Source organism: Aythya ferina (genome assembly GCF_964211825.1).
Source record: "Aythya ferina genome assembly, chromosome: 6".
Taxonomy (NCBI): domain Eukaryota; kingdom Metazoa; phylum Chordata; class Aves; order Anseriformes; family Anatidae; genus Aythya; species Aythya ferina.
The window spans coordinates 23,279,533-23,306,396 of record NC_140303.1 but is presented as its reverse complement, the minus strand read 5'-3'; the positions used below and the strand labels follow the sequence as shown (position 1 = coordinate 23,306,396).

The 26,864-nt window shown below is 36.2% G+C and overlaps 1 protein-coding gene across 12 annotated transcripts in view; it reads right to left on the bottom strand.

Moving 5' to 3' along the window:
- Positions 1-26,864, bottom strand: part of COBLL1 (cordon-bleu WH2 repeat protein like 1) — an 88,455-nt gene that overhangs the window by 17,176 nt on the left and 44,415 nt on the right. For 8 of the 12 annotated variants that reach the window (XM_084523235.1, XM_084523240.1, XM_084523246.1 and 5 more), the window contains exons 2-9: positions 18,854-19,033; positions 14,307-14,508; positions 13,354-13,582; positions 11,682-11,720; positions 10,700-10,797; positions 10,337-10,576; positions 1,596-1,737; positions 1,000-1,072 (exon numbers count right to left, since the gene is read on the bottom strand). In XM_084523235.1, coding sequence (XP_084379361.1) covers positions 1,000-1,072; positions 1,596-1,737; positions 10,337-10,576; positions 10,700-10,797; positions 11,682-11,720; positions 13,354-13,582; positions 14,307-14,508; positions 18,854-19,033 — 1,203 coding nt within the window. Of the gene's footprint in view, positions 1-999; positions 1,073-1,595; positions 1,738-10,336; positions 10,577-10,699; positions 10,798-11,681; positions 11,721-13,353; positions 13,583-14,306; positions 14,509-18,853; positions 19,034-19,340; positions 19,379-20,037; positions 20,159-26,864 lie in introns of those variants that run through there. The other 4 variants (XM_084523245.1, XM_084523241.1, XM_084523239.1 and 1 more) reach the window with 4 other exon arrangements.

Genomic DNA, 26,864 nt, shown 5'->3' with positions numbered 1-26,864 from the left:
CCTTTGCCAGAGATCTAAGGTAGCAGATGACATTTTCTATTCTTGTGGTGCATTTGCTTGTTTGCTTTTACCATTCCAACCAATTTTACTGGCACCTCCAATTAACTACCTGGAAAACTAATGCTTTAGAGTTTCTGTCAACTAGCAGAGTAACTGTGCGTTTAGCTTCATACACTGCTCATGACATTCCATGTGCTTAGTGTTTATGTTTCTCATTCTTAGTAAAATACACTGACGAGTGATTTTTCCATACTACACCGGTATTGATTATTCTAAAAACTTTTGCAAATTTTAAGACTCCTAGGTGTTGTATATTGTATTTGAACCCTACAGTCAGACACTTACCAAAAGCAGTACTTAAAGTTCTCCTGTTTGCACTGTTAAGACTTTAAATTAATAAGTAGTGTTCTGCAGGTATAGAACTGTATTTTACTGTAAACAACTACACATTTCTGTATCATATTTTTTCCACAACACCCAATAAATCACTTAAATTATAATCAATATCCATGCGTACAATTTACGTTTATGTTTATAACTTATGTTTTAAAGGTTGTTCAGATGCAACCAGGCACAGATTTGCTGCTACCCCTAGGTTACGCAGGTCAAGGGCAGCACAGCAGTGGGTTCTGAAAACAAGACTGGGCTTTGGATTTTGAAAGGTCTGTTATAAGACATACAAAAATCACTGAAGTTCTAGCTTGTTCTTGCCTTGTCTCATTGGGGGTTAAGAGGGAAAATAAGGATATTGTTTAGTTTCTTAAAATGTGGAGCACAGAAACCAATAGAAAACGTATTGTACATGTTTCTGTAGACAGTGAAGATAAAACACCTGTATTTTAGAAAGCGTTATTCGTACTTCAATGGAAAAGGTAATTGATTTGAGTCACTAAAATCAGTCCTATACTCAAGACGTATCCACAGTAAAATAATTTATTACTATGAATTTATGGCAGTTTACTATGAAGCAGATTTTACCAATGTATTTGGAAAAAAAACCAACCTGTTTCAGACAGCATTTCAGTGGTTCTTTCTTCCACTTTGGTGGGGGTTGATTCTCTTGACTCTGTTACTGCAAAAAGTCAAGTAATAAGCTTTTTTTGTGAGAAGTATTACCTCTCAATTTCTACACCAGTGGAAGATCCAGATAAAATGTTGTGATCTGCCTTACTGGTGAGTTCCTCAAGAAATATACCTTCTCTTAAGCAACCACTGCTTGACACATTTCTCAGATATTTTTAATATCAACTGTTAGGTATTTTTCAACCTGAGAGAACTTAGTTTTTGATCAGAGGAATTATAATTATATAAAACCCTTCCTCTAAATTCTTTTTCTCATTACGTAGTCTATTAATCTCCCTCTAACTATAACTAGCTTTATATTATTTCTTATTTCCTGATCTTCATGCCCTAAAACTTGCCTTTCTTTGAGGGGCCAATCTCAAAGTAGCATTACCAATCCCTATAATATGAAGATGTTTGGCATACAGAACCTTTACTTTAAGTCCTTATCTCATAGGGTGGTATTTCTTTCATGTTTAGCCAAATTGCCATATTTTCTGTTGCCTCCCAATTAAAGAGTATAAAAAGATTACCAGTCTCATTACTGCTTTCACTTTGATCTTCTGGTGTTCTAGAGGGTGGTGAGGGTGCTTTGCGCTTCATCCTCCGTAAAGAGTTCACAGAAGCAGTGTCACTGAGTGGCAGAGAACCTTTTCTTACTAATCCTGGAGGGGCCTAAGAAGGGAGACAGGGCAGAAAAAAATTATTAGCAATTAAAGCCAACAAAATAGCTCTAGTAATTGCTCTCCAAAAGTATTTATAATATATATTCATGCAGGAGAGAGTGTCTACCTATTACCAGATATATTATGTTTCTCATCTTAATTCTTACAATTAAAAACTATATAGAGTTTCTAGAGTAATTGAATATATTCACAGAGGTCCAAGACACAGCAGTAAATTGGTTGTTATATGTAGTAACAGAGAATTCGTATTCTTTATGCCCTAAGGCCATTCTACAAAACCCAAATAAATCTTCTCTAAAAGTAGCTAAAATCACTGTGGAAAAAAGCTTCAGCTACAGGCAACTGAAATGACATGACACGTTTCCTTCAACAACATTCCTAATTGGATTACATATATAATGATTAGGATTTTGCTTCTCTACTTGAAATACTTGGATTTTTATAGAAATTCTTCTAATGCCATCCTTCAAAATTTATATTGGAAAGGATGACTGTCTTACAATAGCTATTCATATTTAATTGTAATAAAGTGTAACAACAATAATTCTAATGCCCACTGATGCTAAATTGCAATAATGCTCTCATATTATTGTAGCAGAAAACAAGAGCTTAATTCACAAATAATCAAAAGCATTTAAAAAAATGGACACAGGTTACCTTATAGAATACCAGATGAATACAGTTCATATGATATAACAGCCCAATTGCATTTTAAATTAATATGTATACGTACATACATATATATATGTATATATATATGTGTGTATATATATATACACACACACATATATATATTCCAACTCCAAAAGATGGCAGCTGTAAAATTGCCTGCCGCTCTGAACTGCAGTTTGCCTTATGCTGAAGAAACCCTGAATTTCAAAATCTATTTGAATGATGACATTCAGCACCCTAGCAGTAAAGCGTATTTTGGCTCTGGACACAGCTACCTATTTCTGTAGTAATTATGATCTAGTCTACTCAACAATATAATAGAATCCAGCGACAATGTTCATTGTTTGCTAGAAGGATCCACACAGGAAACAGATGTGGGGATCATCTTCAGAAAATTTTTGTGCTTTAATTAACTAGACCACTTCACAAAGCAGACCATCAGGTAACAGAGGTGACATAAATACACCTACAATTCTCTGTTTCACTGATGATCCTTTCAAAAACATCACTGACAACAGAACTGTTGACCGTGCTAATATCCAGGGAATAAAATACTTCTCTGTCAGGCTACCACTGAAAAAGAAATATACATCTTACAGCAAGAAGGATATTAAAGACAAAAAGCTAGAGTATTTGGTTCTACATAATTAAAACTATCAAGAAAATTACAAGAGAAAAGATATTAGCACAAGTTGTCTGTGAAGCAGTGCTTGGCAGCACCTGTTAGTTCTCAGCAGAATACCTGAATGAATGATGGGGGATAGTGAAAAGCATTCCGAGCTACCCTGGGGATACTCGGTCATCTGTAATGTTGCGTCCCACCTCAGTGTCAGGTGTGACAGATCCCTTAGATACTCTTCTTGCACTGCAAGGAGCAGCAATGTCCAAAATGTTCACACAATTCTTCTACCAGTGATTTTAATGCCAAAGCAAGTAACTAACACCTTTTAGAGGAAAGGGAGGTTCCGTGTTTTAAGGAGAAAAACAAAGCACAAGGTGAAATGTTCTTACAAACAGTAGAAGATACGGACATACCACTCCACTCCTAATTAAAAATACTTGCATGCTTGAATACTTTTTTGACAACTCAGATCCTGGATTAAAACTTAACACAACAAAATCACTTTACACATTAATAGTTTCTCATTCACAGTTCCCAAACAGTTTTAAAAGAAAGTGAATTAATAGTATTCAGCATCTGAATTTTTGCAGGATGGAATGTCAAATAAAATATTACTTCCACAGATGAGGTTGATTTTTTATTTTTTTTTAAATCGTTAAATCGTCTTCCTTGTCGCTGCTGGGCAGTTCCATTTTTCTCCTTTCCATTCTGCACAGAGAAACTGCTTCTCTGTTCAAAGGTCTGCACCCTCATCTGCTTTGCACAGACTCCCTCAGCTGACTTGGCTGGCACGGAGTTCTGCGCATACTTGCTCAGCTAAACAGATGTCACCAGAGTTCCCCCCTGCACAGAAAGAGAGTGTGTGTAGGGGGGGGGAATAATGTTCTCAGCGTAAGAGCACAAATGCTACTAGAAGATTTTTATAAGCCTTTCTACCACCCTTTGCATCCAAAGAAACAAACGATTTGCAAAGAGATTTTGAGAAAGTACTAAATGTTCCAGTTAAGGTTCAAGTGTTGAACAGATTTTCTCAGGAATTATTCAACATATGAATATTAAGAGCTTTCAAATCCTAACAAAGGCTGTAATGTGAAAATAGTACTTTAAACAGATGGAAAAAAAAATAATGTTATTAAGACATATCTGACAAAGTTTTGGAATATACATCTGGGTGTTCATGTGTCATACCAACTGCCAATAATAACCAGTGCTTTACCAGTTGCACTTAAATTAAAATTCATGTTAGAATCCCTGAAATAATTAACTGTGGTTGTTCAGAAACAAGAGCAAACACTTTTGCTGTAACTTCCCCAACATATGCAGAAGTTCCACTTTTCACACTGTAATCCTTCCCCATCCTGGAACAAACAAGTGGGAACACAAAGCTTTTTAGCCTCAGATGCACACAGACAGATATGTACAGCACCAAATCCCACACCAGCCCAAGCTGACAGTTACAGGGACTAGTGATTCCCAAGTTCCAGCCTCTGTAAGCTATAGCAGATGTGGTGCTGGACCCTTCTAAGCATTTCAAAACAGCAAAAAGGTTGTTAATTAAGCCACAGCAATTTTACAGCTGGAATGGAAGAAAAAACACTGGTATTTGGGAGAGAATGTAGTGGAGCATTTCAGTGTGCGTACTTCACAAAGAGGGTCACTATATACGTATTTTCATATCACCAGTAACTCTTTTAGTCCACAGATAACTAAGTGTAACAGAGGCTCTGCAGTGGAACAGGATAGCAAAGCACGTTGCTAACCATGCTGTTAGTATTTCTTTTTTTCCCTTTATGCAAGCATACAATTTTAATAGGGGAAAACAAACAAACCCACACACCCAGAAAAACATTGTATTTGCTCTTACAACGCCTAATCCACTCAATTTCTGTTACGTGACTTAAGCTCCCGAAAATACCTCAATTTAGCTGAAGTACTATGGAGAAACCAATGTACCTCTGGCCATTTGGAAAGAAAGGACACAAAATATTGAGAAAAAATCAGCTGATAGTATTCTGTCTCCAAACACAATACTACTATTCTCTTCTACAACCTTTTTCTACAACTTTTTCTAAATCGTGTACAACTTCTCTAAATTGTTTCCTTGCTAGTACAAAAATGGAAAAAAAAAAAAAGTGAAGAAGGTTATACACCTGGTATATTGGAAAATACGATGCATGTAGCGTCCACCATGAATTCTGAATTATATCAGAATGGTATCAAATAATCTTCACGCAAACTTCAGTGAGAGCCAACAGGCAGTGCTGAACATTTCATCTCACAGGTAATGCAGGCTCTATTCAAGAGCCCCCCAGGTTCACCATGGTGCTCACTGTACCATTGCCCAACTTCTCCTCCAAAGAGCACAGGCAACTGAGCCTCTGGTATAACTTCTGAAGTATGGAACTCATCCTTCTCAGCAATCTTCCAAGTTGATCCATGACAGTGACTAATACATCTTTTTCAGAAACACTTTATGGTTTAGTTGCTTCCTAACCCCCCTCTTTTCCTCCATCTTCTCTTGCTTTTCTAAGGGGTAGACCAGAAATTTCAATTTCTTTCGAAGTTACGGTTGAGTAAATAAAAGCAAGCTGTATTTCTACACTTGAGAAGTTCAATCCATCATTTTAAACTGTAGGTGTTTTGACTAAAAATCTCTATTTAATTGTTCTGACCAAAGCACAGTTTATGTACACTTCTTTACAAAAACTGAAAACAACGTATGGAGACAAACATTCATGAAGAAAAGATATGAAGGTATCATAGTCTAGTTTTTATAAATAAAGCATTCAGAAGAACAGTGGCAATGGCATTTTGGATATAATCAAATGCTTTTCTTTTAAAGAAACATCAGAACTGGAAAACTGCATCTACTTCTACAAAAACTGAGGATATATACATAAGGATATATACATATACATACATACACACACACACACATATATATATATATGTATGAATGTATATGTATGTAAATGGCATTATACATTACCACTTTCCGAAAACCCTTGAGAGTCCTCTCCACTTTCAAGTGTTTTTAAACTTGCTAGCTCTAAATGCACTTCTGGCAAGAGCCATCTTGCCCAAAATTAGAACTAACAAATAAGTGAGGAATTTTCCATCTGATTTAATGTAGAAATTTACTGGACAAACACGATATTTAAACTGTACAAGTCATCTTCTGCATCTTCCAAAGAATAAACAAATCATGCTAAAAATAAACTTGTAAAAGCCACACCCTCACAGCCATCATACTAATTTCTCACCTAATAATAGGAACTATCTATCTTCAAAACCTAATTCCATAATCATTCTGAAATTAAGACAAAAAACAATCCAACCAGAATGTAACTGCTCATACAAAGAGAAAGCAGTTTCTTTCTTAAGGGAAGGGATGAAGCTGTAGGAGGTAAATGTTAAACCCTTTTTCATATTGTGAGAAATTGGACTACAATACACTGTGAGTTTGAAGAAAGACAGTGAGAACACTGTTCCCTTCAAGTTGGCTCGTTTCACTGTTGTCTGATGTTACTACTTTGGCATGTTTCTGTCAAAACCAGCCAAACAGTTTATCCAGGCAAAATTGACATTTCACTTTGTCTTTCTTGTGGACGTTACAAAGGAGTTTTGTCCATAATAAGGCACACGTGGAAGGTCATCCTGGTCCAGAAAAGAACTGAGGTATGTATCCAGTTTGCCAAATAAACTGAAGGCTTCAGAACTAAGGCATTCTTAAATGCAATACGATTTGCAATTAAATGCTTTGAATAATACAGAAGCAGATAAAAAGTAACCCCTTAAAAAAATTACATTTTAAGTTTTGTAAATTCATATAACGGGACGCTGTAAAACTCCCATGAAAAGTAACAATAAAACCCTCAGTCAGTCTAAAGAGCCTAGCAAACACACCAGTCAGTCAAAAGAGCAACCACTTTAAATTACAGCAGCAGGATGCACATTTTCAACAATGGGGAATACAAGAGCAAGTTTCTATATTATTTACAATGAAATAATCGTAGTCTAGTGTGACCATTGTACTTGCTGCATTACTGACAAATGAATTGGACTAAAATGGTATTATTTGGCCACTTAGGCTTAAGAAACTATTGATGCACATGCTACGGCTGAAAAATGCTGTGCAACTATCAAAACTAACTTTATTCTCTAAAGCTTACGTCTCATTTCAAATTCTGTATTTAGGATATAAATTCATGGACTACAGACTAATTCTTACCGTGCAGTTAAATAGTGCCCAATCTCATTTATAAAGCTGCAAATCCTACAGATGACATTTTATTTAGATAAAACAATTTTACATTGTCTCTCACCTAACACTTTATATTTTTAAGGGAACTGTCCTTTATTTTACAGTTAAATGAAACCAGAAGCCAGAGGTTCTTTTTTGTTTGTTTTAGAAACTTCAGTGGAAGCTCTAAGAAAAACAAGCTTCCAAACCTTCCCCTGGCCAACATTACTCAGGTAGCGCTCAATCTCACAACCAAACAAGTATCTTTTGGTGGGTTTATGTTAGTCAGGTAGGCCTATCAGATTTTTTCTGTCCTCCCAATTATGGACGCATGGTTTTGAAAATCAAGACTCTCATTCACCCATGTGAAACAGAAAAGTCTAGGTGGGATAGGACTTCTGGACATCATTCAGTCCAACCCTCTGTTGAAAGAAGGGTCTTAGATTAGATTATTGCAGGAACCTGCCAAGGCACATCTTCATTATTTCCAGTAAGGGACCTTCTATCACTTCTCTGAAAAACCTTTTCCAACATTAAATTGTTTTCACAATGGAGAATTTTCTTCTTATACCTGAATGAAACTTTCTCTGAAGCAACTAATGCCTGTAGACCCTCATCCTGCCACCTAAGCAACAGAATACCTCTACATTCCTTATAATACCTTCTGAGCATCAGAACAGTGTGATTAGATCCTATCTGAGCCTTAATTCCAGATGGTTGTGATCTCCCTGAATGGTGGTTCTTCTGGCATACCTATCTTTCTCCTCCTAGTTTGGTGTCAACTACAAGTTTGTTGAGAGTGCATTCAACTGCATCATCTGGGTTGTTTATTATGATATTTAACAGTATTAGACATACTATGAGCTCCTCAGGAGCTGCACCACACCAATCTGGCTGAACCATTAACCATTTGAAGTGTTTAGTAGGTTTTCATCCTATCTTGAGTTTCTTCTGTCTAATCGATACCTTACCAATTTGTTAAAAAAAATAAATAAATAAAAAGAAACATCAGCATTGCTGACAACTGTGTCAAAGTGGAGATAAGTGATCCTGTCCCTCGGCCTTGTACTTGTGCTTTCTACTAACATACAAGCCTTCATATTATTCTTGAAACCTCTTGTCATTCCAAGCTCCAGGCTTGCCTTTACATTCCTGTCTACATCTAGGTACGTCCAATAAGCCTTTCTGGCCTAAGCTCTTTAGGAATTGTTCTGTCCCCTTTCCATCCCTCACATTTTTGCACTTGAGTTCTACCAGCAGCTCTCTGTTTAACCAAGATGGTTTATTTTTATGTGTTCTCCTTTTCCCACATAGGAGAATGGTCCACTTTTGTGCTGCAGGGAGGCTGTCTCTGAAAATCTCTCAGCACTGCTCCAGAGCAGCTTTGTCCTCCCAAGGAAGTCTCCCATTAGGTACTTCCTAAGTGGTCCCTCATCAAGTTAAGCAATATGTACTATTGCAGTCCAAATTAATTCACTAGATGATATTTAATGGAAAACAGATATTAAAAAGGACAAAATATTTTACACAAATTAATCCAATTCAAATTGTGCAGCAAATACTAACTCACATTTAGGTCCCAAGCTCTTTATTATCTGATAAACTACTGTGCAATCAAATCAGAATTAAACAGGAATAATCTCAAAAGGAAAAAAAAAAAAAAAAAAAAAAAAAAAAAACAAGCCAAAAGCTTCAAAGTTATAGAAAAAATAGTGTAACATTGATTAAAGTTAAATTTTTGTGTATATTTTCTATATGGACTTCTGTCCTTTTTTTTTTTTTTTTTTTTTTTTAAAAAAAAGGAGTTATTCAGCTTCAGTCAAATCACTTTAGATGAATAAGAAATGTCAGTATAAAATAATAAAACTAAGCAATTTTGTTGAGTGACAGATCCTGGCCCAGCAGTCATAGATTACTGTTAGACATAAAAGGATATTAATCATTTCAAGTATGTTGACATTAATAGCTTATTTTCAAAAAGTTTGAATTCAATTAAAAGACAAACATGATGAAGTAAAAAAAAGAAAAAAAAAAGAATCATGATTTTTTTTTTCTCCAAAGTTCCTTTTATTAAAATACAGAAAGAAATCTTTGTCTCCTAACATTAAAGCATTTCAGCAGGACACAATATACAAATTCAGAACTTCTGTTAAACAGTGCTCTCTTGTGGTTCTGTGCATCAATGAAAGAGCAAATCAACATATAAAGATATAGGCAGTCACAGTTTGAAATTTCTCGTCTAAATCTAACACAGAATTAATCCCTCAGCCTGGAATTTCATTTAGTTCTGCATTTTATGTTTTTAGCACGCCAATAACCTCATTTATTAAAGACCACCTTCAGATTCTGGATTCAAATCAAAATATGAAATTTTTAAGAAGTTTCAATTTGTAATGACAATTTTAACCTTGATCTTTATTTGGAATTCACAACTGACAATATTGTAAATACCTTGCACAATGCATCAACTGTTTTCCCAACTTCTGTTGGCAGAATCTCTGCAGTGCTGTGTATATGTGCAGTTCTGTGTATATGGGTAACTTAAATATATATCCAGCACCTCAAAGCTTCAATCAAGTACATCTCTGTTTCATTAAAATAAAACTTTGCTTTAACTTGCTGGAAGCACAAGAATCGTTTCCAGGATTTCCTCTTTTTCTAGTAATGTAATAAACTACTCTTTATCATATATAACTGAAACATTAAAAGTGACACATTAAACTAAAACATCAATTACAAGACACAGCAAAGTAAGGCAATGTTCCAACATTTAAATATGTAAAGGCTATTCATCCAAAAGACCAAAAAGATCCTCACAACTTACGTGAGAAGTTGGTTTTCCATTTCCAAAATACAGCAACTACTTCGCATACATGACAAAGACTAGAAGAAATGCATCTTCCAAGTTATTTTCAAACTCAATTTTTTAAAAGCAAGCGCTTCACTTTTATTTACCATTCATATATCAGCTGAGGCCTAAAGTAACAAGGCTATCAAGGTTACTCTCTCAAAACTTCTCGCTTTAAAAGAAGTGAAGCAAATGTAACTAACCTGTTCATTCCTGTCAAGGCTGTTAGATTTCACAGTATCAGATGCTGGTCTGGCTTGGGCTTGTGCAAGTTCCTGGGGGGCACTCTGAGAATTTGGCATAGGTGGTAAAGGAGCTCTCCGCTTCTTTGGCATTTCAGACGGCATAGTGTTTGAGTCATACTGCTTGCTAACAGTGTTGGATCTTGTGATAAATGTTGGCCTTGGCTTGCTCATTAATGGAGTTGCTGGGGCGCTGGCAGCCTTGGGATTCATGGGGAAGACAAAAAATAAGTTACTTATACTTTCCAGAAAACAATCAACAGTAATGACAGCTCAATGTAAATAAGTTTATAGAAGTTTTGCTTATATCAAGTTACATCTTACTTGTTCTCTTTTTTTCTTGCTTCGCTGAAAAAAGCTGAAAAAACCTTTGTTTTCTTTCTCTTTTAGAGCTTCTGAGTTTTCAGACATTTGGTAGGCATCTAAAATAGGAAATAATAGTTCTAGACGTTATTTATTGCACAGATTATTTCTCCCGTATTCTTGCTTTTTCCACTGTCTGTCATAAGCCTTCTGGAAGGATATACAAAGCATACCATAAATCGCTTACATTAATAGTTTTTCTAAAAGCTGTAAAATGAACAGGTTTCCTACCATCAGCGTTCACCACTCTTTCTCTGAGCTCAGAATAGCTGAGTTTCAGCTGCTATTAATACCCCCAGCACTTAACCCAACCCATCCCACTTGTCATGTGTTATGGTTCATATGACAAAGGCCATAGGAGAGAAAAGAGCATCAGTCTGAAGAGACTTCTTCAGTTCACAATTCACAACAGCTTAAATACATAGCAAAGTGTGAAGTGGGGCAGGTCAGGTACAAGCATGCACATGGTATGACTATGGAGAAACATCACTGAAAGACCTAATAGGTGCTGCACGCACAACTTGCACACAGTCATGGTAAAGATAACTATATCTTGCAGAAGTTATTCTCCCTACATGGTCTTAACTCATGCAGACAATTTGTAAATATAGATGTTGTGTCTCTAATTTTCACTAGATTTAATTTTCTTAAAGAAATCTCATTGAATGCAAATGCAATAACCAACAGAAAGCAGCAGCAAGACCACTGTGGGACTAGGATCAATATAAGCATGACTATAAATTTAATTAATCAAAGTAAAACTATACAGAAATACTTTATATACAGCTTAGTATATCAATTTGTGTATTAACTTTTCTTAATATGCATTTATAATAGTACAGAGATAATTGCTCCTGTTACAGTTAAGCAGATGTTATAATAGAAGAGGATGGTAGTATCATGTAAGTGCTACAGTTTCACTGCAGATTTCAGTAAAGCCTACCTTGCAAAGATGGTAAGTTTAAATTGACTGGTGATGTGGCTACAGAAAGACAAAAAAGAAAGACAAAGTCTCAGTCTGAATCAAGGATGTAGTTAGAAGTTACAAACACAGAAAGCCAAGCTGAAACTTCAACGTTAGGAAAAACAACTGAAGAAAAAGAATATGTACCTTTACCACCCAATGCTAAAATACCATATAAGAGTGAGCCTGAAGACATGCAATCACAGACTGGAATCTCAGATAGAGGTTCCATTTACACTTCTAAAGAGGAAGAGACTAGAATATAAAATAGTTTGCTCTGTAAATTTTGGATTGTCCATAACTTGGAAAATGGAAAAAATAATGTATAATGAAAATATAATCTGAGTAAAATACAATTTAAATTTATAGTCTGTTACATGGCACATCTCACTATTTACTTTCATGAAGAAAGCTGAAAATTCAGAGCTTAGAAGTTGTCTACAAAATGGAAACTGTGAACTAGTTTGCATTGAATGAACCGTAGCACATCTAGAGTTCCTAGTTGGGCATAGCCTTGCAGAAAGTGTGTATTCCCTTGTATTCTCTCCTATAGATTTTTGGCTGTTACTTGATTCAAATGACAAATGGTTCACTCTGTGCAAAAGGCAGCTCTGCCAGTCCGTGGAGGACAGCAGTAGCCAGATAATAAATGACAATTCACTATGGTTGCATGCAGTCCAAATAACATGTTTAGGCAAGAAGAAAAATCAGCGATAAAAAGTATTTCATTTTTGTTTTCTCCATGGGAAAAGAGCATATTTTCCAAACCTGACATTCTTTGTTCAAGATAATTGCCCTTTGTGAAGCAGTTGAGAGAACTTTTGAAACCAAAGGATAAGGTTATCATATCTAAGGGGGCACAGTTAGAGAAGAAAAGAAAACAAAGGACAAAAATAGAACAGTGGTCCAGAATAGGAATGAGTCTGTTATTAGTACATTCAATACTGGGACAAAAATTTCCTGTGAAAAATGCCTGAAATTAAACAAAACACATTGTATAAAATTTTTAGTCACAGTGTATTAAGCTTTTCATTATAGAGGTAGGCTTACAGCTAAAGTTAAAACCATGATAGGATGTCTGCACAAATATAGGCAAGTTAGCTAACAGTACCCCTGCTTGACCATAGTTACAAAGATAATTATTACTCCTTCTCAATCTACGTATGAAATTAACAAATACAAATATTACACAGGAAAGCATTATCACAATAGTCTAATATTTCAGAATTTTAAAGCAAAACCATGTATCTATGGTGTTTCTATACTTCTCAGCTCATCATGATCCTATGCGGCTTCTATGAGCTACGGGAAGTACAGAATTATTGGTCTTTTTGAGAAGGGGCAGGAGTAGGAAAGCGATTGTTTTTAAATGTTGCTTTGTACTGAGCCACCTTTGCTGTTACCCAACACTTTGTTAAAAAATAAAACCTTCATATAACATTTCTTAATAGAGTTATAGCTACACTTTAAGTTTGAATTTTGTGGAAGATCAGTGAAATACATACCAAATTGCTTGAAATTAATTTCTTTACGTTAAAAAAAAAAAAAAACACCACTATCAAAACACTACTCACACCAAAGCAAAAAGTATACTTTACTGAAATACTGAGTAGCTATCTTTTTTGAGATCAATTTACAAAAGTTATCTTACCTCGACTGATATCCATGGCATATAATTCTCTTAGTCCAAGGTCATTAAGAGATTTTGTCACATCAAGAGCTTCTTGAGACTGGTAATTCTTCAGCAACACAGTTTGCGAAGGATCAAACTCACATTTACTACAGATAATTGGTATGAGTTCTTGAAGGGGTGAATGCGGACTAACTCTTACTACTGTCTTCTGTGTCTTCTTGTAGTTTATCACTACCCTTACTGTTTGCTAAAGAGAAGAGAATTTCAAATAAATATCCTGCACAAATTCTGAAACAACTGGCATTTTCATAACAGCCTTACAGTAATCACAGGAATTCCCATTAGTGTCAGCTTTAATGTTACACATTTAGCAAGATTACAAGAGAAACTAAGAATTCATTTGCAATTCACTTCTACCTAAGGAAAGGACCCATGAAATAGCCTGCTCCACCCTTAGCATCTGTCAGTTGTCTGTCCAGCAGGGTACACACTTGGACTAGGATGCCCTACTAGGTTACATTAGGTAGCTAGAGAAGACAACAAATGAGCCATAAATGTCTATGTGTGGGCGTAGGACAAAGGTAAAAGGGCAGCTGAAGGGCTCCCCTGGCCTTGTTTAAGTGCTTTAGATAAATTAAAAAAACAACAAAACACAGCATTCTTTTATACTGCGGGTTTACAAAAAAAGAAGGAAAGATTTAGGCAACTCCCAGAAATGGCTTTAGTATTTCTAAAAGCCCTTACCTTCTTAAGGGTATGTGTTAAAAAGAAAAAGAGCAGAGTAACAAAAAAGTACAGTATGCATATGCACAAACCACACACAGCAAGACACATATTATGAGTTGAGAAGAGGCTATCTGGAACACAGAGCCAAGCTTTTCACAGGGGGTGCATGCTAAGAGGATGAGATACAACAGGGAAAGCTGAAATGAGGCTGAGCTGCCAACTCAACTTGTTATTTTAGTTCTTACCTCTGGTATAACAGGAACAGGTTTCTTCTTATCCATTTGTTTTGGCTTTACAATCACCTTTTCCACTTCAAGCATCCCCACTGGTGTATTAGGTTTGAATTTTATCTGGCTGTTTTCTGCCGATACCAACTCTATGGTATAACTTGAGGGATTTAAATGATACTGTGCACAGAGAAAGATCAGCAAGTCCATCATCGGCTTCCTGTAAAACAGCCATAGTAGCAACTAAATAAGCTGTAAAACAAAGCATGATACTAAACATTTAACATTAAAAAACAACCACCACCACTAAAGAAAATGAACCAGCTTGCACAGAAGTATACCAAACGCTAGAATAGAGCAGGACGTTTTCGCTTGGGTGATGTGTTTCCTGAGGACACTAGGGAGGTGTGGACTAGCCAACTCATTGGATATTTAATGGAAACTATATCAGTGGTGACAAATGCCCTGCTATTCATTAAGAACAGTCTCTTTCCAAAGATTTTGGTATCTACTTTGAGGTTACAAGAAACTTTATTCTCAGAAATTCTGAGTAAGTATAAGCAATTTCGAGGAAGCAGATGAAATGAAGTTTGAGGAAGTCACCTTTTACAGATTTAGGGATCACCAAACAAGAGCCAGGTGTTTAGCACAGATGAAGGGGAAGAAACTAAATCACAGTGCAGTAGCTGAATGCCATTTCTTGAGAAGCTCTATGTAATGCAACAGATGTCCTTTTCACAATGAAGCAAGTCAAACTGATTTTTTCCTTTATGATCACTAACTGTATGTCCTTTTGTCTCACAATGCAATGAAAAATATGCAAAACAGCATATTAAGACAGTAAATAAATTCCAGAAGCAACTGGGAATATTCAGCCTAAACCTGCATTTAAACAGAAGTATCATAGAAGTGTTACACAGACTGGAGGTAAGGAGAATACAGTAACTTTGTATATTACAGCAATTAAACAGGTTACAAGATTATCACATCAGTGGAACTGGTCATTCCTATTTATTTATTTATTCTAAGAACAGGACAATAATCTGTAAGGACCATTTCATTTTGACATCCTCTGCATCTTGTGGTTACAGCTACAAATATGGAAATCTATCATCTACTGTGCTTCACAAGGATATTACAAAAATAATTTAAAAGTCTGTGAAGCAGTCAAAAAAATGAAAAGAATACTGAAGTGTTTAAGTGAAAATTAATACAGGGTTTGGCTAGTATGGCTTTATCAGAAATCTTAAATTCTAGATGTAATCACGTAACAGATGGAAGTATTCTGGTAGCATAACAAAATGTGGAGATAGCATCTACAAAGCATCAAGCTAAGCAGAATCCTAGATGATATAGAGATTGTGAATACATTTATACATTAAGTAGGAAGTTAAAACAGACTTTTCACATGATACAGATCTGTAAAAAGAATTAAGAATGACTGAAGCTTGGAAATTATTGTGGGCCCTTTAATTAACCCTAGAACATAATCCATTTACACTTGTACTTAAAGAACAGGCCATGCATCCCATAAGCAAACTGTCTCCTAATTTGTGGCAGCTGGGCTGGACTCCCTGGTGCACATGCTGACCTTCCAGTTACCTTTTTTTTTTTTTCCTTCCCCTGGGGAAAGTTTCTGCTTGGTTAAACGGCAGAAGAGAACACTTGCCTCAGGAGACTAAAGCAGGAGGAAAAATAAAACCGAAAACCATGCAGAAATGATGCTCTAGAAGGTGTCAAAAAACAGGTACCAAATAGTCTGAAGAATTATAGAAGAATGTAATGAACTCCCATGCCCTCATCTAGGAGATATATATCACCCTGAGGAATACCATGAGAAATACACTAAGCACTGGAAAAAACAAAACAAAAGAACACGTGTTCTTTCATCTACACACTGCTAAAGGACGGAATTTATTTCAGATCTCTCATATATCACAGCCTGCTCCGATTAGAACGAAGAACTACTCTGTTTCCCTTCCTCCTAAGCCATAATAAAGCAACTGCATCCATCTCACCCTAATAAGAAAGGAAAGGGAGCTGTAAATGCGAATTATCCTGTTTCTGCATTTCACTGGAGGCAGGACAGCATGGGAAGAGGGAGCCAGAGAAGAGAGCAGCCAGTACTTCTTGAATAGGCTATTAGCCAGAGAGGTTGCTACTAGAAGTTATCCATTACCACTTTTCAGGTGCTTTTTGTTGGTTTTGATTTTTTTTTAAATAACCCAAATAGCCTTAAAAGATGCCCTTCCTCTGGCCTTTGGTTGTAGGAGAAAGGTACAAATGCTGAGGATGATCAGGACAAGAATTCACAAGCAAAGATCACAGAAAGCTGTCCTGTGGAAATGCAGCCCAGTGACAAGCGCAAGCCCTCACCTTAACCAGTCACAAAAAGCAACAGACAGGTAAATGAGAAATGCAGCTGTTCATAAACAGCAAATGCAAATTAGTACATGAAAACAGCTATTCTCTGCAAATTTGCTTTCTATTGGTACTTCCAAAAATGTCCTGTTCAACTGGAAGATGCTAGATCACGTTCTCCAGAACATGTAAAATTTCTTTATTAAGAAAATTATAAAAAATACTCGATCAAGTGTTTAAAGGAAAAAATGCAACAAGTTTCTACATGCTGCTCCAAAAACGAGGGACAAAATTTAGCTACATTAAGAAAGTTGTCATTCTTACGTGATCAAATGTTAGAGATGAGGCCTTACCATCATGAGACTGATGGTAAACACAACTGAACAGACAAAATCCTGTTAGCAGCCACAGGTGAAAGATAATAAGAAAAAATTACTCACAGGCAGTTTGGTTTTCTATAAATCTCTGATTACTTAAATCTATAGATCCTTGGCCTTCCTTGCAAAAGCGTTTATTAAAGCTGTTCTCTAAAAAAGACACTTGTTTTAATTAAGAACAAATAAACAAACAAAAAAAGCTACCAGGAAAACCCCTGAATTTGTTACCAACAAATATAAGTACAATAGATTTTGAAAAGTAGGGCAACACTACAAAGCTGGCTATTCACTGGCTACACGGAGTAAACCAACAGTTTGCTAAGAATACCCTAATGACTGAAAATACTCGAGAACGGATCAAATGGAAACTCAAAGGGTTCTAAGGAAATTCAGCAAAGCTAAGGTCTGTCTGAAACGTGTCTGAAACTGTAAAGCCATGCTACCCTGCAAAAATTAGTTGATGCACCGTTTCCAAATAAAATACATGTCATTATTATACTGGCTGTTGAAAACTAAATTAATCTACTGACACGTATAATTGAAACTATTTACTGCATTCAGAGAAATCTTTCTCGAACTGCATTTCTTTCTTGTGGGAAAACAAACTTAAAACAATCAAGCTGCTAGATAAAAAGGTTTGTCAAGTTATTTTTGATTCTCTTTGGCTGCAGAAAAATCGTAAGTCCTGTGTTGTATTTAAAACCAAGGAGAAGATTCAAAAATCTCATATAGAAAATATAATTACACACAAGATAATTTGTCTGAGTGAGGATATATACAACATTGCTTTGTTGCACTTTGTTCTGAGCAAAGCAAGATACAGAGTACATGGTACTCACAAGCATGGACAAAAGGACTGAAAAAAAAAGGAGGAACCTGTCAGAATACATAACTCTGACAGCCAGAAATACTCCTTGCTGTAAACATGCTAGCAAGAACACTATGAAGCATCATAGTAGTAACCAATTATTTCAGAACATTTGTTTTAAGAAATATGACCTCAGATTTAATTTATCCTGAAAAATGAGATGTAGTCTGGAAGAAAAATAATAATAATAATAATGCAGCCTCCACCACAAGCCAGTATTCGATATCTAGAAAGTGACCTCATCAACTCTAGCAAATGACAAAGCATGCAAATGGACTTGAGCTACAAAACCCATTATCTCTCATTAAGATGTGAGGTGGATGTAGCTACGTTTACTTTACCCAGTGCAAAAAAAAAAAGTCTGTACAAACTGGCATCCTAACTGTTCTGATCCATTGCTGTGTTTGAATAGTATTTCCTTAGTAAACCCACTGTGATAATTAATACACTATTTTAAGTCCTAGGATTTATGATTTCAGTCAATTTCTAAGTCTTTCTGAACTAAAGGACACTTGGGAGTTACACTCACAATCTATATTGCCAATTACCAGACTGAAGTATGCATTTCAAATTAAAACTAGCTTCAGCAAAACATATTTGATTAAAAAAATGCAAAGCTGTAGCTAAAAGCTTTCTTAAAAGAATTATAGATTTTTTCTGAAATGATAATACCTTTTTTTAAGACTTACGGTAGTCTATAGGTAGTAGTACTGAGCAAATGCTTGACTTTGTAGCTAAATAGGAAGCAGAACTCATCTTTAAGGTCTAACACAGACACTTTCACAGTATCTGAAAACTCCATGTATCACACAAACCAGTATTCTTCCTAGAGATCTGCAGTGACTAGAAAGAATTCACAACTTGTGTATTTTACTGAGTGGTTTAAAAGTGGATGAAGGTCAAAATAAACTTGAGTAGGAAAGAAAAATTAAACCAAAGTATCATACTGTGTATCATACCTCCCGTTAACTGTAGTATATTTGATCACATCTCCTGGCAGGACCACTGACAGTTCAATGTCTTTATCGATTACATTCTCTTTCTGTTCCATGATGAGGTTGACTGATTCTGTGTCATCAAATGGAGAAACAGCAATGGGTTTGGGTTCAGATGGAGGAGGAGGTGCTTTAGCTTTTCTTCTGAAATAGATATACAAAAATTAAGAGTCAAGTTAATTGAATGACTTTTTCCTCTCCTTTGTAGTACACAAAGGCAAGACTTTTCTTGAGCATTCTCCAAACAGATTTACTGGATTAGTCTAAATAAAAACACTGTACTACACAGTATGCAGCCAAATTGCACTGGCTATATGTCTAATCTATAGGACAGACAGAGGAATAATCACACTTTTCTTCCCCAATTTTTTCTTTTGATTATTAAAATCCTTTAAACAAATCCTACTAGCTCTAGGTCTATTTCTATACAGTAATAAAATACCAATCCTACCGTGTTGTAATACTTCTTGACATTTCAGTCACAATATGCTTTCACATTTTCCTCTCACCAAAAGAGGAAGATAGATTTTCTATCTTTATTTTCTTACTATTCTTTCTTGTCTTATTTCACACACACACACAAACCTTTGCAAACCTGAAAAAAAATAAAAGACCACCAAAAACACACCTAATGGTCCAAAAGCAACACGTTCTGCACCTCTTAATCTGTTTATGTTACAGCAAATTCTGAATACAGGACTTATTTCTACAACATGCCTTTCTATTCAAATCAATTTTTACATTTCATGTATATAATTACAAGGAAAAGATACTACAATCAAGACTTGCATCATTAGATGAGAAAACATCCAATACTGTGGACATGCATTACCTCATGAAAACTTTTTCATTTCTTATAAACATTTTTTATTTTAAAGACTAGAATGAAGTCACACACTAAAAGCTAAAATACACATGTATATTGTATATATGTACTGTATATGGATATTTAAAAACATAATATAGCAAGTTTCCAAAAATATGCTTGCAATTTAGATCCTTGGAGTTGTACCAAAGTTTGTTTACTTTAAAAACAACCAAATACATTAACTTCTGGAGTTATCCTACAGAATTAACCCAAAAGATTGAGAATACGACAGTTAGAAACATACATCTTCCTTGACAAAATGAAGCTTAAAGTCACTTACAACAAAGAACAAACAAGGTCCAGAACAGCATTGCAACAGACGACTGTGTAATGAAACTTCACATGACTGAGCTGTTTCTGAAAGAACTTGGAGTTTTGAACTTCAGAACTCCGAGCTGAATAATTAACTATTCACAGCCTCTCCAGGCTCCTCAGGAGTACTCCCAAACGTCCAAACACACAGAATGAAGATTCATCATCAACTTCTACGCCTCCTCTCTGCTTATGTTCCAAATTAGTTTTGGTGTACACCTCCCTCTGCACACAATTCGAGACACAGGGTGTGAGCTGCACACTTAACGTTGGTCTCTACAGCAACATGCCTGCGTTGTTTCTGGGTTATGTGAGTGTTGCAAAAAGTATGAATCAAACTGCTTTTTACGCCTCCCCCACTTAGGTTTTTTTGTTTTGTTGTATGAGTTTAGCTTCCATATAACTACCAAAAAGAACATCAATACCAATACAACTATAAAAAGCTATATAAATATAAAAACCACTAACACATTAGTAGTAAGAAATAAAGTAAAAATCCATACCCAAAGCAAAGCAGTACTGCTTCTCACCCTACATATTCATCCTTACATCTTTAGGTGACTTCAGATATTTACTACAACTGAACTCAGAATTTAATCCCTGAAGACTACACAATACAGTAAGATTTATCTGCAAATGCTAGTGGACTCTGTTTTCCATTAAGCAGACAAATGCTATTTCATTGCTGAAACTCCACTATCACTACAGAGAGTGCTTAATCCAAAATGAGCACATCAGTAAATGCGTGGTCTGCATCAGTAAAACATAGCCTTATTTACAGTGTCCAGTTCACACCGCAGAGAGCTAGAGCTGGAAAAATAGTAGACAGAATTTGGGTGCGATAGCTGGGCAGATGACATTACACATAGCAGTGTGTGCACACACGTGGGTTTAGGCAGCCTGGCGAGGCTGACTCTCCCCTTACACCAACGAAAGGTGGCATATGTACCCTACCCATCCCTAAGAGACCTTCGGTTTCTTTATGGTGAGTTATGCTTGCATTTCTTGCCCCGCTCAGAGGAGGAAAAACCTCCAAAAAGTCAGTGTAATGTCTGTGGACAATCTCTTATTAAGTGAGAGGTATTCCCATTCTCAAGTTTTCTGTTTCTTTATTTTTCACCCATTCTCTCATCTCTCTCTCTCATTCTCACCCCAAGCAAGTCACATTTGGCCTCACAGATAATTTTTTTTTTCTTCTCTGGCGTCCGGTGTCTCTGCCTTCTCAGAAGAAAGGCTGCCTGACTGGTGGTGGATGAAGTCCTGCACCCCCATGGTCCCAGAGCTGGTACTGAGCAGTTAGAGGAATTAACATGAATGTTATTATATATGTAGGTGTAAATCAAAAGCAGCAAGCGACAGGCTGGAGGAAGTCCACTTGCAACAGCACTTACAACCTGCAATCCCTCCCCTCCTCTTTTGCACTCTGCAGCCTGCAAGAAGCTACCGCAGCTGCTTCCTCTCAGAGGCATCCTCCACACACAGTTTTATTCAAACGCCAAGAATCATAAAACCAGCATTACCCAAGTAACTCCAACTCTATGGCATCATTTCAAACTCTTTTCCATCATAAAGATCCATCAACAAACAGCAGCCCAGTTCTCTCTTGCCTCTTCACCTCTACCAGGTACTGGGAAAGCAATTAGGCTTTCTTTTAATGATTTTGTTAATAAAAAGAGAGTGAGTTGTTAAGCTAGTTTTTCCTCCTGAGAAGAAGAGAACTCTTAAAATTAAGAAAGACAAAATGCAACCATAATGAAGAGAATAAATTCTAATCAAATAAAACTAACAGTTCAGAGGTCAGAAAAAAGGTGCTCAGTAAATGGCCTCATTCAGTGTCTTTCATTTTCATATGGCTTCCAGATGTGCTAGGAGCTAAGCAGACTTATTCTAATCTAATTTTCAAAGTAAACATCAGAAGGAGTTAGAACAACCAAAACATACTCTTTATTTTCTTGGCTACTACAGAAGTAAAGGAAAGCTGCAGGAAGAATCAGCATACAGCTTATTTAGCTACAACATCCAGAAAGGGAGTTAAAATAGAAATTGACTCCAAATAAGGACACAGGTCAATTAAACTCCTCTGGAAACTGTGTGGCAGCATCCCATACAGGGCAGGTACTCACTGCTTCCCCTGCTTCCCCAGGTCTCAGCCCCACCAGCTGACAGACTTCTCTTTGCACCGGCCACTGCAAACCTGCTGACCCCCCTGACGGGCCATGCTCCCCCGTTTCTCACCAGCTAAACTCACCAGCTACCTGCTAATCTCCAACAGCTTGAATGTCAGATCTGTCTAATCAACTGCTCAAAACAAAGTAGAAAAAAAATAATAAACCTTTGTCTGCTGATTCTTCCTAGCCCTGGAAAAAGGCAGCCAGAGGGATGTTCAAGCTCTTTCAGCAAAAATGCAGACATAAGATTTCATCATTTTGTTAAGAAAAAGCATTGTGTCCTTTTAAATCAAAAGCAAGGCCATAAAGTCAACATTTTATGTGCTTCACAACCCACTTCTACATACCAAAGTTTCGTTGCTGTATCTCAACATATTTCCTGCTTGCAAAAAAACAATAGTGTCAATGATCTGAATGTGTGGAAGCCCATTTTAAAATAAAGATCTGGGTACAGTAAATAAATAAAGCACGTCTATTTGATGTTATATTTAAAAATAATAATGAAAGCCAGTTTTTTTTTAAAAAAAAAAAAAAAAAAAAAAAAAAGCCTGTCAGAAAACTACAAGCAGTGTATTTTTAACTATGAGCAACTAGAAAAGGGCACATTATAATAATGAGAAATACTTGAACTTACAGTGACCTGGATATTCCAGTTATTGCCAGCACGTCCTCTCAATAATGAACACTTTCCCCAAAAACTGGAGAAAGAGAGGAAATTATCTGCTACATAACCAAAGGCTACAGTACAAACAACCACCTCTTCAAGTCCTGTTTTCAAAGAGTATTAATGTTTACAGTACTTAACTTCCATCCTTCAACACAATTACATGAGACAGTACACAAAGACAGCTTGATAGTCCTTTCAGTGACATTATTTTGGCTCTAACCTCATCAGGACCATCTCTCAAGTTTTCCATGGCAATCACATAAGATGGGAAAGGCCAGAAGGGGACTCACCTGCAACTGCTCAGCTCTCAGGTACTGAAAAATTTCATTCAATGTAGCAGAATAAAAACTTTCTACTGCACAACAGATAGATTTAAGTTTGTTAAGCAAACTTTAAGTTTGTTCTGGCATCACTAAGAATGCGTGTTTCTATGAAGGGCAGAGATATTTTTTTTTGATACCAAACTTCACAAAATGATATGCCAAAACTACAAGTAGCACCTTTTAAATTTTTCACTCAAAGTCAGTAAAGCAACTAGCTCTGTTGAGATCACCTTATGAGAGGAAAAAGGCCACTTCAATAAAGCTTCTTCTAGATCTTTTCTTGCTTTTGATTTTGCACACAAAGCAGTTGTTATAACACTTTCTTGATTATTACAATAATGTTGCGCCATTGCAATGCAGCAGTAGCAGACAGCTGCAACACCTTGCACATCATCTGCTCTGTGAAGGAACAGGCAAACAAGAGTTCAGGTCTATGTTAATATGTTCCGTTCAGAATGATATATCAGCAACACAGACAACATATTTAAGCCACTAATTTCTTCTGCAAGCTTCCCAACTCAGTACTATTCATCTTTAATACTCACAGAATAAATTTGTCTTGTACAAAAAGCAGAGAAAAACACCATCTTTCCTGCTGTTTATTCACTTCTGTCTTTGGGGTTATAGTTTCAAAGCATCACTACTGCATATCCTCAACATCAAGCACTACTTGCTAGGAAAACGCTCGATGACAACTGCAGCATCATTGTCTGATTCTTGCTGTAGTCCATGAAATGATGTAAGTTATCAAGGTAAGTCACTAAAAAGAAAGGTTTTACCTTTTATAAAAATCACAGCTATATATTTCAGGGCATATGCATACACACTCCCCTTAAAAAAAAAAAAAAAAAAAAAAAAAAACGTATTTCGTAAGACATAGGTATTCAGTAATCCACATTTTAAATAAGTTTGCAAGATGGAGCTCCCAATTTGGGATTTGATAGTTACACAAAGACATGAAAAATGGAGTAATTTACAGTAGTGTCACTTTCATCTGCATTTTATGGATGATATTTCTCTTTCCTTTACTTAGAAGTAGCTCAATTTTCATTTATATTGTTCTTAATCTGAATACTAACGATAGCATTGACATACCCATGTGGCATATTTTTCCCTTAGCCTGGGAACTCTGGAATACATGGCTTCTTGCATTATAGTAGTTACAAAGCTGCTGTCAAGCCTGCATAACTCTGCTTAACCTTGTGATAGACCAAAATGAAAATGCTCAAGCAGGAGTGCTCTTCCCACACATACTACCACCAGCTCTGCTGTGCTGGTGAGCTCAGGATTTACATTTTGTGCATATGAAGCACAAAGCTTTATTCTGTCTACAATCTGCTATTTGGCATCTGTTCACTCACAATAAAAAAAATGTTCTTCCAGACATCCTACTGTATGTGAGTCCTGATGTCCTGGGTGTTATTAACAAAGGACAGAACTCCTGTGTTTTTAAGTTATCTGTTCATCATTATGAGGAAACATCGCATGATATCCATTACAGTCAGTCAAATGATACTTACACACACACAACAGCATATGTACGTGGCTTACTGGAAGCAAACATCTTAGTATTTTGCAGTACTTCATGGTAAGTCCAACCTGCCAACATATCTTTAAAATTATATTTATTTCATACCACAACACAGTCATCTATTTTTCTAATTTTCAGAGAGACTTATCTTTCTCATCTTGGATTCACTCATTCTCATCCTGTCTTCAACTCTGAAGTTGACAGAAAAGAAAGGACTGAAAGTCCTTTGCTTCAGACTGCCCAATGAATTGGAGCTCTTCCCAAAGTGGGAAAAAAAAAAAAAAATCTCAAAAGCAGAAAAACCTAATTGATTTATAAGCTTCTAGAGTTTCCCCCCCCCAAACACTACTGCACTCTGCAAACAGAAGTGAAATCATCACCTGTAACTATCTACATTGCTTCTTAATCACCTTTCATTGCTGTTTGCTGCATCCCAGCTCTCTATATACACATTTCTAACCAGTTACTTTACAAATATATAGTTTTTTTTCCAATCACTTAAAGTTCCAGTTCAAGAAAATTTAAAGTTACACTACTCATGTGACAGAACACCCTCTGCACTGCTTTGTTCTTGTGATTCAGATGTCTACACAAAATTTGTGTTAGAAGTAGTGCTGCTGAAGAGGTCACTTTTGATGTACTCTAGTATTCTTCTTATCTACCTTAAAATATTTTAAGGATATTTATCCTTAAAATTAAGCAGCTCAAGTACTTGCTATACCAGCCTCATGGCATCTATACAATGTGCCTATCAGCCTTGATACTAGGCTTTCATCTCTAGATCAATATCACTGTTTGATACACAGTCTCTATCATTATTTCTACTATAAAAGCACCAGCTGGATATTAAGATCAAGGTATGGATCAATGAGAGGCAAGCACTATCCATTCTTGGAAGGTTATCCCTTCAAGCCAGGCTTATGATACCTGTAGGACAAAATGAAGGAAAAAATATTTGCTGCATCTGCTCTGCAGATAGATGTGAGCTTTCAGGTTTCACACTCATCCACTTAGCTATCCGGGGAAGCTTCAGCGTTTATATTGTACAGATATATCTAGCAGCAAGTTCAATAGTTACAAAAGAATAAATGTACAGAAGTACATTTCAACTCCAATTTCCAGGTGGAGGAACAACCAAGAAAATCTTTGAAATCTTTTGTGATAATGAGATATTTCACTGTGCACTTCCTATACAAATTCTCAAGCCTGAAAGGAGACCAACACTGCAAATTATTTCTGTTTTTTAAAAAATGTTACATAAGAGATGATACTAGAAATGAAGAATTGAGAAAAGGGTTCTCATAAAAACAAGAAGACCTTGTACAACTGATATACCGACTGATACGCCAGTAGTGATGCTACAGGTGATATGATTAATAAACTGAATTTTGAAGATCATCTCTATGACTTCACTCAGTGACGATCCAACAAGCAACAAATTCTCTGCAGATATTCTCTTATTTGTGCCCACATTTAGATGATTGCTACAGTGAAAGAAAAAAAAAAAAAAAAAAAAACATAGAACACCTGTTTTTCCATCCCCTTCCATAAGGGAATTGGACCACAAATACGAGGCATCCCAGAAATCAAGGTATGTTTTCAAAGCTCTTGCTAGAAAAAAAGTTTTTCCTAATCAATGGGACGTGTTGAATCCCTCCCTAACTAGCCTCAGAGTTCTAAAGAAAAGAATTTTTAAAAAGAGTCTTATCCTAGAGAGAAATAAATCACAGGACTAGGACTGTAACCATGACAGTAAGGTGAAAGCTAAATGGAATCTTCGGACGTCTGGTACACAGTGAAAGCAAGAAAGCAGCAAATGAATCCTTCAGTTCCCTGCAGACCATTTGGAACAGACACTTGCCCGTCTGATTGTCTGTCCCCATGGCAGTGGCAGTCTTGAAAACAGAAGAGACTGTATTCAAGCCATAATTCACGCAATGTTTTCTCCTTTTAGGAGGAAAAAGGGGGGATTCAGAGGCAACAAACACAAGTCTGTATGGCACAGGCATGTTTTTAATTGTGGCCCTCCCTATATTAAAAGGGGCACCAACTTCAGGATAGATTTCTGTAGCATGAGTTTCAAATTTATAATTAATTTTCTAAAAA